Source organism: Myxine glutinosa, chromosome 12, assembly GCF_964187855.1.
Source record: "Myxine glutinosa chromosome 12, kmMyxGlut1.1, whole genome shotgun sequence".
NCBI classification, from domain to species: domain Eukaryota; kingdom Metazoa; phylum Chordata; class Myxini; order Myxiniformes; family Myxinidae; genus Myxine; species Myxine glutinosa.
The window spans coordinates 80128450-80142563 of NC_136272.1; the positions used below are offsets into that span (position 1 = coordinate 80128450).

General features: G+C 43.7%; 1 protein-coding gene across 6 annotated transcripts in view; it reads left to right on the forward strand.

The window, feature by feature from the left end:
• LOC137437547 (neuronal cell adhesion molecule) overlaps positions 1 to 14114 on the forward strand; it is a 321028-nt gene that overhangs the window by 134569 nt on the left and 172345 nt on the right. For 3 of the 6 annotated variants that reach the window (XM_068131960.2, XM_068131963.2, XM_068131964.2), the window contains exon 3: positions 7203 to 7232. The exons of the other annotated variants lie outside the window; for them this stretch is intronic. In XM_068131960.2, coding sequence (XP_067988061.2) covers positions 7203 to 7232 — 30 coding nt within the window. The remainder of the gene's footprint in view (positions 1 to 7202; positions 7233 to 14114) is intronic. 6 annotated transcript variants of the gene reach the window in all.

Here is a 14114-nt window from a genome sequence, read left to right on the forward strand (position 1 = left end):
GTGTCTTTATGTGCGTGTGTCTTTATGTGCGTGTGTCTTTATGTGCGTGTGTCTTTATGTGCGCGTGTCTTTATGTGCGCGTGTCTTTATGTACGCGTGTCTCTATGTGCGCGTGTCTGTATGTGCGCGTGTCTTTATGTGCGCGTGTCTTTATGTGCGCGTGTCTTTTAGTGCGCGTGTCTTTAAGTGCGTGTGTCTTTAAGTGCGTGTGTCTTTAAGTGCGTGTGTCTTTAAGTGCGTGTGTCTTTATGTCCCTGTGTCTTTATGGGTGTGTGTGTCTTTATGTCTCTGTGTCTTTATGTGTGTTTGTCTTTTTGTCTCTGTCTCTGTGGGCTTTGTCGGAGTCTGCATGCAAATCAACTTTCATCGAGCGCCTCTGGGCAGCCGACTTCAATTCTGCACCTCATTGTGTGAAAAGGGTTGCCTGTAGTTCCAGTCAAATACTCTGATAAAGCTCTGCATTTTAAATTGCTCTGTATTGTTCATTCTATTTCGCTTTTCAAAAACTATATTTAAAAACGAATATAAAGCTGTTATATTATTTGAATTACACTACTAATGAGCAAAACACTGCATTTCATTCTTTCTGCATTGCATTATTTTTGGTTGGTACTGTTATTAATTGTACTTATTAGTATTCAGTCTCTGTCTCTGACCATTCTGCAGTATTTTTGACCATTACATGACAATATAAGATACAAAGCATTACATCACTTCATTTTTGCAGTAGTAATTTTGATATATTTTCTGCCTGTAACCTCAATTAATTGTACCAATTGCAGAAACTGCAGTAACATAATCACAGTATTATAACAGTTACTCCAGCATGATAAAACTGGTTACTTACGGTAAACTGGTTATCATTTGGTGCATGATAAAACTACGACAGAACCTATTAATAACTGTGGTGACATTTATTCTGAACTTTCAACTGGGAGATCACAGGCTCAGTCGTACAGAACACAATCTTTTTTTAATTTTCAGGCCTAAATTATATATCAACCTGTAAACTGGTCTCATCAACAGTACTAGGGCATGCCCGTACTATATATAAGCTAGGACGTGCCCGTACGTGGGTGCCCGTTCCTTGCCAAAAAAAAAAAAAAAAAAAAATTTGTGTAGGGGTGTGTGTGTGTAAACATCCTAGGGCGTGCCCGTACGTGGGTGCAAAAAAACATGCGTGCAAACAACAACAACAAAAAAAAACTTTGAAACCACGTGGCAGTAACGACCACAGAACCCCCCCCTCTATTTACATGAATGGTTTGGTCCATTCGCAACGACCACAGAACCCCCCCCTCTATTTACATGCAATGGTTTGGTCCATTCGCAACGCCAAAGCGAACGGCGAACGGCTAAATCGCCATAGCTCGGTAAGTACTTGTCCGATTAATTTCAAACCTTGAAAAGGCACATCCTCGGGTCCCCAGCAATATACCTGGCAAGTTTAAAGTATATCGGACCTGTGGTTGTCGAGAAACAGCGGTCACAGACAAACAAACAAACGTACAAACGTACAAACGTACAAACGTACAAACAAACACACAGAGATTACTGGAATTATAGATAGATGGGGAAGTTAAATGCGATAAAGGGCAATGGGTTCACAAGTTACCAAAGTGTGTTGGGGAATGGACATACACATTGAGGAAAAACACAGAAACGGGTAATAATGGCCGTGAGAGGAACATAATGGAAAATATTCAGCAGATGTAGATCATGGATGTGTAAGCGTGAGCACATGAGGTAGCGATGAGCAGTGCATTTGAAAGACTGAAGTGAGGATAACGAGACAACAGACACTGGGAGATGGATGATTCCACAATTTGGACAATAAGGTGAGGAACGAATGCAGGTGCGAAACCATTCTGGACTGGGAGGGTGAGCAGATGAGGGTTTCTAAAGGAACATGCATGACCTGTGATGCCTTGAGGAGGACAGAGGTAGGATAGGTCAGGAGGATCAAGGCCGGATGTATGCTTATCTAAAATAGACAGCCCACCAAGCTTGCCACCATTGGGAGAGTGACAGTCCTTGTGAATCCACCTCCTGTCTAGAGATACAGTGGCAATGATTGTGTGGAAGGCCTTGTTTTTGAGTGTTCAAGTGGAGAAATGTGCGAAGCATAATCACTCACCAGAGAGGAAAAATACTTCCTGGAGCTTCAGATGAAACCTTTATGCACCGTGATGAGCTTGATGCAGCTCACGAATGCCTTAGGTTGATGAGAATGCTCAGACATAATTAACCTTTGATGCTAGCTTGGTGATATGATCTTTTCATGGAAGCTCATGGTAGATACAGGGAGTTTGAAAAAAAAATGGACTTGTTGAGCAGCCTAATATTCAGTGTTGTTTGCAGGTTTACCCATGCAGGTTATGGTGGTGGTGGTTGTGGTGGTATGCCATTTCTAACAAGTAGTCAGTAGGACCCTTCGTCAACTATGGTGTTCACAGTGGAATAAAATGTGAAAATCGTGTCTTTTTGGTTTGAGACAAATTCCTACGTGCAGGTACACCGACGATACTGCCAGTATTACAATGTTGATACCTGTAATGGACCTTCCAATGGGAGCATTCAGTGGGAGCATTCAGTGGTTTGTGGAGCACTTCCAAGCACATGGAAGAGTGACAAATCAAAATAAAGGCAACAGCGGCCACCCACCACATGTTACGAAGGACCAATGGAACATTGATCTTGTGAGTGATTCTGTTATCAAAAGTCTTAAGAAATTCTACTGTCGACGTTCCCAAGAATGGGCGATCTGAGCCTCACCTGTGTGGCACATTCTCACTTCTGAACTCAAGCTCTACCCCTACATCATATCTGCAACAGATATACTAACTCTGAATGACATGGCAAGACAAGTACCAATGTGTGATTGGTTCATTGACCAAATGGAAAGGTACCCAAATTGGACCAACTCCTTGTGGTTCAATGATTAAGCACACTTCCATTTGAATGAGGCTATCAACAATCACAACAACATCTTCTGGGGCGTTGAGCCTCCTGAGGAGGTGTCCGAGATGTCTCTCAAGGGCCCCAAGTCCACTTGATTATGTGCATTCAATACCAGATGGGGTATGCTGGGACCGTATTGGTTCAAGGACGCCAATGGCAAGATGGTGACACTCACGGCAAGTGGTACCGCGAGGTCTTACGCGGATTCCACGCTGATCTCGCTCAACTACTGTCTTCAAACCAACTCAGACTTGCATGGTTCATGTAGGACGGTGTCCAAACAGTTTGGCCAAAGAGTTCCAAGGACTGCATATCTTTATGTGGCGTCCAGAATAGTGGATTGGATAGTTTCATTGCCAATCCTTGTTCTTTTACCAACAAAAGCTCACTTTTACCAATACCTGTACATCGTGAGAAGAGCCTAGAGGATGTTTTGGAATGTTAAGTGAACAACTTGATTTTAATAGAATCTAGGAATTCTCAGTTTAAATAATCCAGCTTTTTCATTTTGAGAATGTAAAGTTAAAACATAATCACAAAGATTAGAAAACAAATTGTGTTATATTATAAGGTGTGATTTATACGAGATAAAAGCACAAATATTGAGGATAGTGCTCATAAAGTTATTAATAGAGATCCTAAAATGGAGAAACATAGTCCCATAATGAGGATTGTAATGCAGTGCTTCAAATCTCTGGAATTGTTGTTGATGCAGCTTCACGTCGGCTTTGAATGTTCCGAACAAACGGATCGTAACCGGTGGTTAAGCAAGTAGATGTTGTCATGGTTTCCCTCCATAGTCAAATACAGGCATCAACATGTGACATGCGAATAACCTGGGAATGTGAATTTATTTATGTGTTGGAGCTGTTACCTGGACAACAACCACACTATGTGATAACAAGTAGTATAAGCTGGTGTCTAGGGATACCCAAGAAAGCCCAACCACTTGAAAAATGCAGTTTTAGTCGAGAAATTGGAATTTGGCCAGGGTGCAGGAGATAACTATTCTATTCAAGATTAAACCCTCATATTCAAGAAAGACACCATGAGATATTTAACAGGCACCAAGAACCAGTGCTGGCAGATGGGTCCACAGGCTGAACGTCCTTCTGATGGACGGCGCACACATTGATGTACCACCATGCATGTGAAACACCATTGTGGTAATTTATTTCTGGGTCCACATTACAACGCAGGCTAGACAGATCGATGGCGCACATGCACGCCTCAAGGCTCTCCAGCCAGCGTGAAAATGCACCATAGTAAAATGATAAGCAACACTTGAATAAATGGGAAACATACAATTCAATATCAACAATTGTAGGCTTTATCATGCAGTGAGAATGGAAAAAAAGAGAAATTTCCTGAAAACACAATGGTCAGTTTGATTTTGGAAACAGTTATTGAAATAAGTATTTGTGTTGATATTTGATAAAATGCTGAATTTTGAATAATACCAGTTGAGAAGTGTTGCAAGCCATGGAAAAATTGAAGTTGCAACATCAAGTGTACTTTATAAAGTTCTAGTTTGTTACAAATCTTTCCCAGCAACTCCACTATTTCCCCACCGGCCCACTGTTTCCCCGCTTGCCCACTGTTTCCCCGCTTGCCCACTGTTTCCCCGCCTGCCCACTGTTTCCCCGCCTGCCCACTGTTTCCCCGCCTGCCCACTGTTTCCCCGCCGGCCCACTGTTTCCCCGCCGGCCCACTGTTTCCCCGCCGGCCCACTGTTTCCCCGCCGGCCCACTGTTTCCCCGCCGGCCCACTGTTTCCCCTCCGGCCCACTGTTTCCCCGCCGGCCCACTGTTTCCCCGCCGGCCCACTGTTTCCCCGCCGGCCCACTGTTTCCCCGCCGGCCCACTGTTTCCCCGCCGGCCCACTGTTTCCCCGCCGGCCCACTGTTTCCCCGCCGGCCCACTGTTTCCCCGCCGGCCCACTGTTTCCCCGCCGGCCCACTGTTTCCCCGCCGGCCCACTGTTTCCCCGCCGGCCCACTGTTTCCCCGCCGGCCCACTGTTTCCCCGCCGGCCCACTGTTTCCCCGCCGGCCCACTGTTTCCCCGCCGGCCCACTGTTTCCCCGCCGGCCCACTGTTTCCCCGCCGGCCCACTGTTTCCCCGCCGGCCCACTGTTTCCCCGCCGGCCCACTGTTTCCCCGCCGGCCCACTGTTTCCCCGCCGGCCCACTGTTTCCCCGCCGGCCCACTGTTTCCCCGCCGGCCCACTGTTTCCCCGCCGGCCCACTGTTTCCCCGCCGGCCCACTGTTTCCCCGCCGGCCCACTGTTTCCCCGCCGGCCCACTGTTTCCCCGCCGGCCCACTGTTTCCCCGCCGGCCCACTGTTTCCCCGCCGGCCCACTGTTTCCCCGCCGGCCCACTGTTTCCCCGCCGGCCCACTGTTTCCCCGCCGGCCCACTGTTTCCCCGCCGGCCCACTGTTTCCCCGCCGGCCCACTGTTTCCCCGCCGGCCCACTGTTTCCCCGCCGGCCCACTGTTTCCCCGCCGGCCCACTGTTTCCCCGCCGGCCCACTGTTTCACCGCCTTCCCACTGTTTCCCCGCCTGCCCACTGTTTCCCCGCCGGCCCACTGTTTCCCCGCCGGCCCACTGTTTCCCCGCCGGCCCACTGTTTCCCCGCCGGCCCTCTGTTTCCCCGCCGGCCCACTGTTTCCCCGCCGGCCCACTGTTTCCCCGCCGGCCCACTGTTTCCCCGCCGGCCCACTGTTTCCCCGCCGGCCCACTGTTTCCCCGCCGGCCCACTGTTTCCCCGCCGGCCCACTGTTTCCCCGCCGGCCCACTGTTTCCCCGCCGGCCCACTGTTTCCCCGCCGGCCCACTGTTTCCCCGCCGGCCCACTGTTTCCCCGCCGGCCCACTGTTTCCCCGCCGGCCCACTGTTTCCCCGCCGGCCCACTGTTTCCCCGCCGGCCCACTGTTTCCCCGCCGGCCCACTGTTTCCCCGCCGGCCGACTGTTTCCCCGCAGGCCGACTGTTTCCCCGCCGGCCGACTGTTTCCCCGCCGGCCCACTGTTTCCCCGCCGGCCCACTGTTTCCCCGCCGGCCCACTGTTTCCCCGCCGGCCCACTGTTTCCCCGCCGGCCCACTGTTTCCCCGCCGGCCCACTGTTGTGGACGGTTTCCTGAATCTAATCGGCTGACAAAAATATCCTGACGGTTTCCCCAGCATCCTACTATCGTGTCTTTATACCTCTGTCACATTGCTCTTCATTGAACCTAAAATTTATGTCAACAAAATCTGTTGTCCAGTTCTTAAATCAAAGGATATAGATTACTGATAAGTTGTCCCTCTCAATGGTTTTCATAGAATATTAAATATTTATACTTTTAGATGGAATTAGCAGAACGTTGATCAGAATAAATGTGAACCACCACGTTAAGCAAAGAGAAGCTGTCGTTTCAAGAGCTAACTAACCTTTCGTTGGAGAAAAATATAAACAAATTTTTTTGAAACACCAAAAAATTTAAACACAAAACTAAAAAAAAAATACACATTTTAAAACTTTTCCCTTTGAAAAAGGGTTACAAAACCCTATCTGGAACCACAGCTTCCCTTTGCTTCCCACAGTCGTTAGCATACCTCGATCAATGTTCTGTTTGTTTCATGCATTGTTCTACCTGTCCGCCAATGCAGATCGACACTAGTGTCCACCTAGACTGGCTTTCCATCATGTTCATACTTGGACTTGGTCTTCTTCCTTTTTGGTATGATGTAGGTGGTTAGCAACAATTTTTCCATCTACGCCATATGTCCTGAATGCTTGTACTTTTTAAGATGTGTATTGTTTGAGATTATTTTGATGAAAATTGTAGATTTTGTTGCATTATTTAATGCGTACATGTATATCTCACAAACAGATTTTTGCTGTTATTTTTTAAATCAAAATGTATCTGTTTATTCCATCCATTGTTGTACTTTTCTGCCGATGCGGACAACATGTAGACTTTGCGAAAATGTAAAGCACAGTAATTGCACCAAACAGTTTTCTGTCTTCATTACCTGAAAACAAACTCCGCTATTACCTGTTGCTCTACATCACATTTTGGGAGAAAAACAAAACATCATTTGACGATATTTTGTGAGACGTCTCAATCAGACCCATTTCGCGGTTACTAACTGGCATGTGTGTTGTGTTGTCCTGCACTGAATCTCAGCCTGGGTTATAGCTTGCAATGTATGACCTTCCTTTTACTACTAATGGTTCACCCTCTTCCTGAACATTTCTCAGTGCAATCAGCCCTCGTTGAAGAAGAGATCGGTAAGTTTTCACTCCAAAACCATTGATCGCGCCCATTACTCTGCATGGCTGACAAATTTATTTTCCGGTGACTTGCATTTCCACCATATGATTCTTGTTTCTATCCTCCTTCCCCCTGAAGTTAAAATCCACTAAAATATCCTCACTTTCAGGTTTTAATTACACTGATGATTGAGTGCGTATTTGGACAATTGTAAAACTTACCTTGTAGAAATACAGTGCAATCTCGTCTCACCTACACAAAGACAGGTATGAACTAGAATGGCAATCAGTAGAGAGCATACCTCCGCCAGGCTGAACAGTTTATGTTTTCTATCCCACTGATAGGCTGGATCTTGATTCGGACCTGAACCAAAATCTAATCGATTTGTTCTTGTCACCTAACCAACTTATCCACCAAGTTTAGTCATAACTCGTCCATAACCTTTTTAGATATCATGTTATATATCGCTTTTCACCCGATCTCTCAATGGTAAAGAATAACGTTAAAAATTAAATAATTATCGTATCCGAATCCATATTCAGATTTTCACCAAAATCGAATCGATTCGTCCTTGTCACACAACCAACCGGTCCACCAACTTTCGTCCAAATCCGTCCAAAACTTTTTGAGATATCCTGCCATGTATCGTTTTTGTCCCTATCTCCCAATGGTAAAGAATCACTTAAAAAATTATACTAGCCGGATCCGGATTCGGATCTTCACCAAAATCTAATAATTTCGTCCTTGCCTCATACACTACCACTTTGCCAAATTTCGTCTGAATCATTCCACAACTTTATGAGATATCTTGTTCACAGACAAACAAATAGACAGGCAGACAAACAGACAGGTGTGAAAACATAACCTCCATCCACCTTCGGTGGTGGAGGTAAACAGAACATATATTTGCAAACAATAGATATGAGAAAACATAGAGGGGAAAGTGATATCGTGTTGAACTCACAATAATATACATTTATTATACTGTAGGGATTCATGCTTTCTTAAGAATAATGCAGTTGCCTTTGCCGCATTGTCTAGCCTGTAGCAGGTATACCACGGCATGCATCTTATTGCAAAGTGCATGAATGCCATCGAAAGGTCTCCATTGACTTGGTTGCCCCTCTCCTCACCACGGCCATGCCATCACAACATGACATCCATTAACAACCTGTTCCAGGCTCGGAAGAAGGCTATGTTGATCTTTTTTACCCTATGAATAGTCATTGTTGAGATGACCCTCTTGTGCTGTCCTTGTTTCAAGCTTGTGCGCCGATGCCGACATGCTTCTGCAATTCAGCGCACAAATACCTTGGTATTTCCCCAGACTTGTTGTCAAGCAAGGACAAGGTGGAGAATGAACCTCAGAAGAAAAGACAGGATTTCTTCCTAAGAATTCTGTGCTGTTCAGCATTGTATTTCCTGGTAGATCGTAAAATGCTGTTGTGTTTCTAAAGTTTGTAATTGTTTGAGCATAGAGGTGACTCCGCACAACATGACCAAGCTATTTCTGCTCTGAAGCACCGCAATTGGCACCTTTGTGCTTTCGTTGTGCCACTGCCAGTTGACCGTCACAGCTTTGCTGCCTTGCATGTTCTAAGCATATACTGCTTGCATTGTACTTTTAGAACTCCATTAACATTACTGTTGCTATAAATAATGGAGGACAGTTCCCCGTTTATCAGCTCAAAACTAGTCAAGAAAATGCTTTTGGACCGGGATCTGGGTCATATTGTAAATTTCCTGGATGGTTGATAGATGGATATCTTTTAAACCTCCTCTACATGGTTGGACAATATTTGTAATCCTACACTGAGTGTCCATGAAAAGAAAACACACACATCGAGTTAAAACGGAAGCTTTTTTCGATTGATCATGAAGCCGCTCGCATCTTTATGGCTTATAGGAGAGCTTATGAACCATAACACAATTGGAATTGGCTGTATAACTTTCTGTGATAAAATGTGAGATAGAATGAAAAATAAAATAGAGATTTAGAAAAGGATGAAGAGAAGTTGGATTCAAATGAAAAATGACTCTGGAAGTAAGGGATGGTGAGGAGAGAGAGGAAAGACGTTTGGTTGAAGATAGGAGCAAGAGAAGGTTGATGTACAAGGCAAAGTAGGCTGGGAGATGAAAGGATCACAAGGGAAGGCAAGAGTGGTCTGAATGGGGGAATAAAAGGTGGAAAGGGGGACAGAATCAAATTTCCCATAATTTTTGCCTTTTCAAAAAAAAAACCCAGCTAATTTTTAGCTCACCTGGAATGAATTTCAGGGGAGCTTATGCGTTGGTGCATTGTCTGTCTGTCTGTCAGTCCGTCAGTCTGTCAACACTTGAAACATCTTCTCTGAAACCGCTGATGGGATTGCGACAAAATTTGGCACAAATGATCATTGTTGTGTTGTGACTAAAGTTTGTTCACAGCATAAAAAAATTCAGGGTCTAAGGGGGTTTACCTGGGTCAAAGTGGATCCAGGTTTGACCCCCTAAAATAGGAATTAGCTTTTTCCTCTGAAACTACACACACTATTTCGATGAAACTTGACCACAACCTTCATCATCCGTGATGTACCGAAGTTTGTTCACGGCATTTATAAAATTTGCCCCTTTGCGGGTCTACGGGGGTGGGGGAGGAGGGGGTTGCCCCCGAAAGTAGGCATTTGCTTTCTTCTCAGAAACTACACACACAATTTCGATGAAACTTCACCACAACCTTAATCACCCATGATGTACCAATCTTTGTTCAAGGCATTAGAAAAATTGGGATCTTAGGAGGTATATGGGGTTGGGCGAGGGTGGGTGTGTCCCCCAAAATAGGTATTTTTTTTCTTTGTTTGTTTAAAGTCTTATGATTATGTTAGTATGATTCTACATGATGCGCTGTCTTCTAGCAACCATTGAAATTGGTTTAAAATACCTTTAGTCGGTGCAGTATACTGTTTATTTTACAAGGTGAGCACCAGAGGTATTACCCCTATGTTTATATTTATATAACCTGGGCAGATTATTGTACGGCACATATTTAATTAAGCCTGATGTTGGCCTAACCGTTAAGGTAGCTAGCTTAAGATTTTAGGGTCCTAAGTTTGAGCCACTGTCATGCCATTTTATAACACCATGTGGGTTGACTCACCTTTCATCCTTCCGTGGTCAGAAAATGAGTACCAGCTTATTGGGAAGAATGAGCCATTTGGGTATCCTGCATCGCAGAGGCGAACCATCCAGAATTGTGCCCCTAGCCAAGGAAAAACTGCCTTGGCAGCCCTATGTGTCTTAAGACACAAAAGGAATGCTTCTTCTTCCTCATACGTAAATAAATGCAATTATCTAAAAGAAAAAAAAGTTCTTACAGGCATAAAATGGAGCATTCCATGCTTTATTTTCCCAAATTGCATGTAAGCCGTTTTGAATGAATTGAATTGCAAGTTTGGAAACACCCTATTATCCGATAAATTAAGCAACTATTAGTTATTTCAGTATATCTTATCAAGCTCCGGTATTTTTATATAAATACTTAAGGAACTGTCTTGGAATGCAAGCAAAAGTTGATTAGTAGGCAGACTAATTGTTTCCCTTCCCATATATGTGCTCTTATTGGCCATACAAGATCCAACACAAGTGCAGTCATACACCATGGCAGAAAAGGCAACAAAACATTTCCAGAGTCAGTTTTACAAAAACAAACCAATCCATATACAGTAGCTATTTTGAAGAGAGGTTGAGAAAAATAAAAAGGAGAAACAGACAATCGAGGAAAATATTTGAAAACGAAATAAGTGAGTAATAGGAGGAAAGGAATGTTCAGAAGAGCAGATACAACAACGAGATTGTGAGGAATGTATGAGAAAAGAGGAGTAAGAGGAGAAGGAGGTCAAGGGAAACGGGAGAGAAGGGGTCAAACAAAAAATCCCCACTATTTTCCCATGCATTATTTGTACATATGTAGCCCTACATGATAGGAAACATATCCTCAGCAAAATTTCCACCAGGAATATGAAGATGTTCCAAGAATAGTGCTTACATATTTATTGGTGCTTGCGGTCACTTAGCGGCAGAAATCAGTCATACCTTAATGGTTTATTTGTGTGAAAAATGGCTTTCAGAGAGATGTCTCGTAACACACTAATTTCATCCGATTAATGGGTGATTCGCCGACACATGCATCATATTGCGAATACTAGAACGGCAATCGGCAGAGAGCATACCTATGTCAAACTGAACAGTCTACATTTTGTACTCCACTAATAGGCCGGATCTTGATCCGGACCTGAACCAAAATCTCATCGATTTGTTCTTGTCTCTTAACCAACTCATCCACCAAGTTTAGTCATAATCCATCCACAACTTTTTGAAATATCATTCTATATATCAATTTTGGCCCTATCACTCAATGGTGAAGAATCACTTTAAAAAAACAATCTTGTAATGTTGCCCTCGAGCTGTGTGATAGAGTTCATACCTCCAGGCTGAACATTTCTACGTTTTGTAGCCTACTGATAGCCCGGATCTGAATTTGGATCTTCCCCAAAATTGAATCAATTCTTCCTTGTCACACATACAACCTGTCCACCAGGTTTCGTCCAAATCCATCTATAACTTTTTTTTAGATATCCCGCATTGTATCGTTTTTAGCCCGATCTCCCAATGGTGAAGAATCACGTCGAAAATTAAATAATTCTCATATCCGTATCCATATTCAGATCTTCACCAAAATCGAATCGATTCTTCCTTGTCACACACACAACTTGTCCACCAAGTTTCGTCCAAATCCATCCACAACTTTTGAGATATCCTGCTACATATCATTTCGGCCATATCACTCAATGGCGTCTCAATTTATCACAATTCTCTATTTTTTTATCAATTTTATTTTGATCAAATTTTTAATCAATTTATCAATTCTCTATCACAACTCGACTCACTCAATTTACATACATCACTTAAAAAATTATACGAGCCGGATCCGATTTGAGCAAAATCTAATCATTTTGTCCTTGTGACACACCCAACCTCTCCACCAAATTTTGGCCGAATTTGTCCACATCTTTTTGAGATGTCCTCTTCACAGACAAACAACAGACAGTCAAACAGACAGGGGTGAAAACATAACCTCTGTCCACCTTTGGTAGCGGTGGTAATAGATTGTCGTTATCCATTTTCATGATGTTTTGATTAATTAGAACATTGATGTTGGGAAACTCTTCCAGCGAACGACGATGCAAAAAGGGGAAGAAATGGAAGAGTTTGTGTTGGTTCTTCCTTCGTTTAGAATTTAGATCATTGCAACTAATGGCTCTGATCTATTTCATCTTTTTGAGACCAAGTGTTGATAATTATATTATAACGAGTCACCCGTGTTCGTAGAACTTTTATTTTAATTTTAAAATGAAACCGGTAGAAAATTTGAGCTTGCAATAGGATTCAACAACCGCGACACAGATTAACCAAGTGCTATTATTTTTTTTACAAATAGCAGTTTCTACCCCCATTGCTACAACTGTTACAGATGATGGGGTGGCTCAGGTGGAGCATGCTCACCTCTTAGATATCTCTTCTGGCTTCGATTCCCGAGTCCTGACAGATCCATCTACAAATGGAGTCCTGCGGTAATGTGGACAGAATGTTTCAGCAGACGCTTGCTATAAGCCAAATATTCTAGAACGAACTGGACAAACTCTGAACTCCTTTCCTTATCAATGTGAGAACCTCATCAGAGGCCGAGTCATGCTTCAGGATTGATCACACGTTTAGAGATAAAATGTGCGTTAAATGTTATTATTATTTGAAAGTGTGATGACCAAAAATTTTCTTTGTGGCACACAAACACTGTTTTGCTCTTGATGGCATCTCCTTTCTACTACTACTACTACTACTACCACTACTTCTACCACTACTTCTACTACTACTATTGTCGAGATCGAAGACCTCAAGGGAAGGAAGAAGAAGAAGAATCAGAGGAAGAAGAGCAACAATGTTTAATAAAATCGATTATATACACACGTGTGGAGCGAGGCTCAAGAATGCGCCGCCTACACGCAGCGGGCAATTCCTCAAGACACTCGCTGAAAAATAAGTGGAAAGGCATTTCATTTATAGCAAAATATTAGACAAGAATCTGCGCTAAAAACATAGCAATACAAGGCCATAAGGACAACATCTCCCATTGTCCCGTCCTACAGAAGGTCAAATTTAGACAACAAGATGTAAGCATAATGATAGGCTACGCTTTTTTTGGCTATCTATCTAAACATATCAGACCCGAGCACAGGCCGAAGTAAATATTCTTATACACTAGGCTAAATGGTAGATGAAGATTGGATACGTCCTTGGTTTAGGAGACATACTAAACACTACGAAGATATATAATTAATTATTCCCTTTGTGAAGGAGGCGTTTGGATGACATCTTTTTTCCTGTACGTGGGTCGCGAACATTTTATCTACTGTTTGGCACATAATTCAAGGACTTGTTTATTAGGCTAAGGATCCACCCTGCACGTCGAGCCTCGAAACCACATTTTGTCCACTCACCTCTGCCTGCAGTTGAGTTCAAATCAGTTTTCAGAAGCATTATATATAATTTCAGATGTTATGATCAATTGAGTCATTTAGTTTAAACCTTAATGGCTGACAGTTCCTTCCTTTGTCTTTACAAGACAACTCCTTGGAAAGACACCGTATACCAAAGTGGTCAGCATCCCAATTTAGTCACATGCTTGGCACGACATAGCGTCACGCATGCTCAAGAAAGATATCGGCCCTAACTGGTCGTCTACATTCAACGTATAAATTGTTAGCCATAATTCGCGACGACGACGCCTGGGTAAGAGATTGCTGCCGCCCGCCAGATTCCGAATCCACCCTCGCTGCGGCATAGGTGCGACCCAGTTGCCAGCC